General features: G+C 40.9%; 1 protein-coding gene across 1 annotated transcript in view; it reads right to left on the bottom strand.

The window, feature by feature from the left end:
* Positions 1-6,000, bottom strand: part of CFAP47 (cilia and flagella associated protein 47) — a 387,027-nt gene that overhangs the window by 60,385 nt on the left and 320,642 nt on the right. The window contains exons 63-64 of the mRNA XM_015421363.1: positions 5,426-5,585; positions 4,786-4,922 (exon numbers count right to left, since the gene is read on the bottom strand). Of these exons, the coding sequence (XP_015276849.1) occupies positions 4,786-4,922; positions 5,426-5,585 (297 nt within the window). The remainder of the gene's footprint in view (positions 1-4,785; positions 4,923-5,425; positions 5,586-6,000) is intronic.

Here is a 6,000-nt window from a genome sequence, read left to right on the forward strand (position 1 = left end):
GGTGGTTGAGTGGTGCAGGGCAAAATATTGCCCTTGCTGCTGTGAGGCTTGGTACTTCTAAGGCCTATAAGACTGGAAATGTTGGCTGTGCCTAAGAAAATACCTTTGCTTGGAAGATTCTGTTAAATTGTGAGTGATCCCCAGAGATTTGGCAGTTTATTTATTTTTAGAATTCTATCTAAGATGGAATCAGTTTGTTTACTAAACAATGTTTTGTCTTCAAAAGGCAGGCCTTCTATCCTGGCTCTAGTGTCCATGGGCAAAACCAATGCTCACAGTCACAAGTGCCACCTGAGCACTACCGCTGAACCCATAGCTCTTCTACAACAATCTTCAACATGGTGTGATGCAATAAGCTGCTGTTTGCCCAGTCCCTCTGTGTATAGGACTTTGGCTACTGCTTTTTTAATCCTCTGAGAGATGTTTGATTAGCTGGACCATGCATTCCCATTTAAAAAAATCTGACACCTGGGGGTGATAGCTGTAAAGTTTGAAACCCTGAGCCTTAGCACTCTTGAGGAATAGACTTTTGTACCTAGCATGTCCAGCTTTCTACCCTTCCTATCCATGGGGGAAGAGTGTGAGCCTGCTCTCTGGTTAGTCAGCAGGACTTCCACCACCAATGAGTCAGCTACCAGATGCTGAAAAAGAAAATCACATCCCTTTTCCTTAATCTTGTAGAGGTTCTCGATTTGTCTCATTGAAGCCTTTTCCTGACACTGGCCTAGCCCATACGTTGTTGGCTGTATCTAATATTCATTTTATTATAGAGAATGGTACTGGTCCTGAATCTGAGCTATGCAGAACATTCATTATGAGATCAGATGATTTTGGGTCTGCTGAGGCATAATCAAGTTCCAGTGCCTTAGTCATTCTAATCAATAGTTCTGAATAAAGTCTCAAATGCTCTGTGAAAGAGATGGGTGCTGGGTCCCCCACTGTATCATCTGGGGATGGCATGGAGGTACAGTACAATTCCCCTTCTGAATGAGGATTTCCCTCCTCTGAGTCAGAGGCTATGTGCTCAGAAGGATGTGCGGGTAAATGTGCCTTTTGCAAGGGTTGCTGCCATGAAGGATTTGCAGGGTATGAAACCTGCCAAAGTGGAAAGAGTTGAGTTGGATCCCATTGCCACTGAGGCATACACATCAGGGTGCAAAAAAATTGAGGGTACCGCTGAGTAGCAGAAGGAGGAGGAGGAGATTGGATTTATACCCCACCCTTCACTTGGAGTCTCAGAGCAGCTTACAAACTCCTTTCCCTTCCCCTCCCCACAACAGACACCCTGTGAGGTAGGTGGGGCTGAGAGAGCTCTTTCAAGAATTGCCCTTTCAAGGACAGCTCTTGTCAGAACTATGGCTTTCCCAAAGTCATCCAGCAGCTGCAAGTGGAGGAGTGGGTAATCAAACTCGGTTCTCCCAGATTAGAGTCAGCACACTTAACCACTACACCAAACTGGTTCTCAGAATCCTGAAGGAATTGGTGAGGAGGAATTCCTTGGATGCTGTGATCAGATGCTGAAGTTACTGAAGAAGGAACTTTAACCAAATCATCATCAGATGACTGGGAGTCTGGCAGTAGCAGGGAAGGCAATGGTGTTCTAGGGACCTCCTGGCAACCCCGGTTCATTTGTGAAGAGATGGCTTGACATGCGCTCTGTGACGTTGAGGCGGTGTGGACCAGCATCAAAGAGATCATCAATTCCAAGATGGAGATGGCAATTGACATCAAGGTGTTAAGGAGATCCTTCCCCTCGAGGTCCAGGTGATAAGGAAGCTCAAGGGCATGGAAGACCAAGGATCAACATTGAGGTGATATGGCTGCCTGACACTGAGGTGAAGGAGTTGGCTGATGTCGAGAGCTAGGAGTATGTGGCCAGCATCAAGAAGGTGAATTAGGTGAATTTGAATGCTGCAGCAACTCTAGGTCAAGGCAATTTTGGCATCTGAGATGATTTTGAAGTCATATGGCTCAACTTCTTTTTTGCTTTTTTTAAACAGGTGGCTCACAGGAGGCCCTTTGACTCAGTGGAATAGGTGTTATGTATTGGGCTGGAATCTCTTGCATGCTACTTAAACAGGGCAGTTGCCCTGCAGTCTTCAGTCTTGTTCCTGAAATCACTTAATAAAGTAGAGCTGTTCACTGCAATGCGTCTTGAATCCAGTATTTAACACTGATGATGAGGATGGGATACGAACCCATGTGTGCATAATACAACAGATTAGCGCCCCCTCCCCCATGCGGTGGGAGGCCCCCCCAAACAAAAAGCCAAAAAACCACACCCAAACACACCCCACTCCCAATGACAGGCTATTTACATAACATTGTCTCCTCATTGGTTACCTCTATTTGCATAACACTGTCTTCTCGTTGGTTACCCCGAGAATGCTGGTGGTCTATTGTTCCAGAGCTCCAAGCTCAGCCCGTCTCTTATGGACAGACCTGGACAATACATAACAATGCATGTATGGACAATACATAACGATAGGGTCTGAGGGCTTGGACAGCACTGCTGGAACCAAAGCCACTGATGGTGTATGAGCCCATTTTGATGTTTTTTCCCATCAGTTTCTCTGTAGCAGTGAGGGATTTTTCCCACAAAGCCACCTTTAACCTGCAGGCTCTATCCAGCCTCACCTTGGACATAACTAGCCTGCATGCTGGGCATGTGGAGGTATAATGCCCTTCACCCAGACAAAGGAGAAACTCAGAGTGCTCATTATTTTGGGCCATTTTCTTGCTTCATTTTTGCCATTTCTTAAATAAGGCCATCTCCCTGGATCAGAAAAGTTTTTTTGAAAGTACCTGAAGAGCTGGAAGATAAAGCATCCTTTCTCCATGGTGGTGAAGAAAGAACTGAAGGAGGAATGCTCTCCCCACCTCCATCATGTGACCATTTGGGCAGGAAGATTCCCACTCTTGGCTTGAGACAGATGGGAGGGAGAGCACACTGAGGCTTCTTTAAAATGCTGGAAGCTTGAAAAACCAATCTCTGAGGCTGGCCTGTGCATGCACAGTCCCCCCATGTGGGACTGCACAGTAGATACTATGATGAAACTCTAGTTATGCCTGTTTCAGAGCCTGCATTGGGAAGTAGAAAGTGAGAAAAGATCATGAGTGCCTTCCACTTAAGCAACCATTGGATCAACCTATCAACTCCAAAATAAGATAGCAAATAAATAAAGTAATTTTACAACAGCTCCTACATCACCATATACTGTGAATACTCTCGGGTATCCTAAATGTCTTTGCTTGTATGTAGGCTGCTACTCACCTACCTAAAAAGTTTATAGCCCACCTTTCAGAACAATAATTTTGAAAGTAGAAAATAAAACACAAATGCAATTAAAACATCAGTAAATTTATCTGAAGACACAATAGATGTAAAAAAAAATATAGCATCCAATAAAAGCCAGACTAGTGAAATACTAGCACTTTTATTCATATACATTGTACAGGAAGTATATGAATTCGTTGTTTTTCTTTAACCTTTAACATTTATGTGAATATGCTCTAATGAAAAGAGATTTTCCACACATTATATGACAGATCTAAAAAGAATCCAGATATGTATATTTAACAACATAACAGTTTATGAGAGTGCCATGCTGTGGAGAAAGAAAGAAAGAAAGAAAGAAAGAAAGAAAGAAAGAAAGAAAGAAAGAAAGAAAGAAAGAAAGAAAGAAAGAAAGAAAGAAAGAAAGAAAGAATTGTAATATTCTGCTTTCTACCCTTTATGAATCAACATGCAAACCGATGGGATGAAATCTGTAACTAACATTGCATTGACATTCTCCTTCAAGGTAAAGGGCCTTAACAAATTAGAACAATGGCAGTACAAATAATACCTATTCAATTAAGTTCAATAATTTAATTTCTCAATAAGTATCTCAATTACCTTCCTATACTAAACCACCAAGACAGACTGCTGTTTTCATTCGGTGACAAAAGCTTTTGTATATAATTGACTAACACATTTTGAAGAGTCCTTATCAGCCCACATAGTGTGCTTTTATGAAGGCTATTAACTTATAAACTGGTTCCCAATATGCTTAATAGTTACTAGGAGAAAGAAGAAATTAATTCTATAATTGTGCAGTGGCTAAGAAATAATACATATATTAAAGAGAGCAAAATACACTGGCACATGATTCCCAATGTTGAACTAAACCAAAAATCTATGCCATATAACATTTATTATACAAACTCATTTTCCTAAAACTATTATAAAAATAAGTTTTTAGACTGCAATACTCTATGTAGCTATACATATTACCAATGCCATTGTTTCTTGTACATGCATAGCTGTGCACTGAATTACAACCAACAATATATAAGCAGTAAACTTTGTTTTGCTGGCCTGCTCTTGAAGGATCAACTAGATAAGGCTGTAACATTTAACTGCATGAAGCCTCCTACATGGGGGGAAGGGGTGGATATCCCAAAGAACTAGGGCTGCCAGGTCCAGGTTGGGTATCTGGAGATATAGGGGTACAGCCTGAGGAGGAAGGGGTTTGGGGAGGGGAGGGACTTACACAGGGTATAATGCCACAGAGCCCACTTTCCAATGGCTTGCTTTTAATGGTTTGCTTTAAATACTGTGGTGATTTTAATCATAAGCTACCTTGAGTAGGACTCTCAAGAGGTGGCACAAAAATATCCTAAATAAATAGGAAATAATAGCAGGGTGCCACTACTCTATTTCCAATTTGAATCACAGCCTAGAAAAACTGGTCTTTTCATCTGAATAAGAATTAGTTTTGCATTCTCTTTCTTTTTATGTACCTGGTGCTGATTTGTATGGCGGTGCTTCAGGAATCCCACATATAGGGTAAATCCAACGGAGTGCCTTGATTTCTCCATTCTCAGATATGACAGTGCTGCTAAGATATTTAAAAGATTCTAGGATGAATGTAATTCCTCTGGAAAATGGATATTGACTGAAATAAGTTTTCTAGTACTGATTTGTGATCTCATGAATCCATTTTACAATCTCTTCAGTAGACCTGGCTTGCCACAAGGCGCTCACTTTTTGGATGAGTAAAAGCTGTTCAAATTGTTGCCACTTTTTACAAGAATCAAAGGTATTCTAAGGGAGTCTCAACACCCTGTTTCATTGTGTGCCTTCTTGCTGATCTCATTTACTGATCTAATTTATCTTGTGCATTGTGAACACAAGCTCTTCTAAAACCCTATAAAAAGTTCTGAATGGTATTACTGTTGGCCAACAACATTCAGCTCTATACAAGACGGTTGACTCTGTTTGCATCTGCCTTGTTCAGAAAATTAAAATCATGAATATTCTTTGCATTTCTTATTTGTACTGACTAAAGTGAAAAAATAAGGCAGTGGGCAATGAAATAGAGAACTGTTCCATGCTCAGTTTTATATGCCCAATGATACATTTTTAAATCAAAATATTTACCTGCTCAGTTTTTTGTTTAATTCAAAGGGATCTTCAAGAGACCAGTTTTCATCAAGGAACTTCTCCACATTAATTACTAGCACAGCTTCATACAGTTTCATACTCTGAGGCGCAAACAGTACAGGAATATCCAGTTTGCTTTTTGGAGGCAAAGAGATTCCTAAACAACAACAAATAGCAATCCATTAAAACACTGTGCAATAGCTAGCTACCTGTATAAGGGTCAAGAAGCGACAGTTAGAACCAGATATGGAATAAGTGATTGGTTTAGCATACGAAAAGGAGTATGACAAGGATGTATATTGTCACCTTGTTTATTAAATTTATATGCAGAGTACATCATGCAAAATGCCGGTCTGGATGAATCACAAACCAGAATTAAGATTGTTGGTGAAAACAACAACAACCTCAGATATGCAGACGATACCACTCTAATGGCAGAAAGTGAAGAGGACCCCAAGAGCCTCTTGCTGAGAGTGAAATGGGAGAGCACAAAGATTGGCTTGAAACTCAACATAAAAAAAACTAAGATCATGGCATCCGGTCCCCAGTGTTCCCTCTAAACTGAATTAGGT

The sequence above is a fragment of the Gekko japonicus genome, unplaced genomic scaffold (assembly GCF_001447785.1).
Source record: "Gekko japonicus isolate JY-2015 unplaced genomic scaffold, Gekko_japonicus_V1.1 scaffold625, whole genome shotgun sequence".
Classification (NCBI taxonomy): Eukaryota; Metazoa; Chordata; class Lepidosauria; order Squamata; family Gekkonidae; genus Gekko; species Gekko japonicus.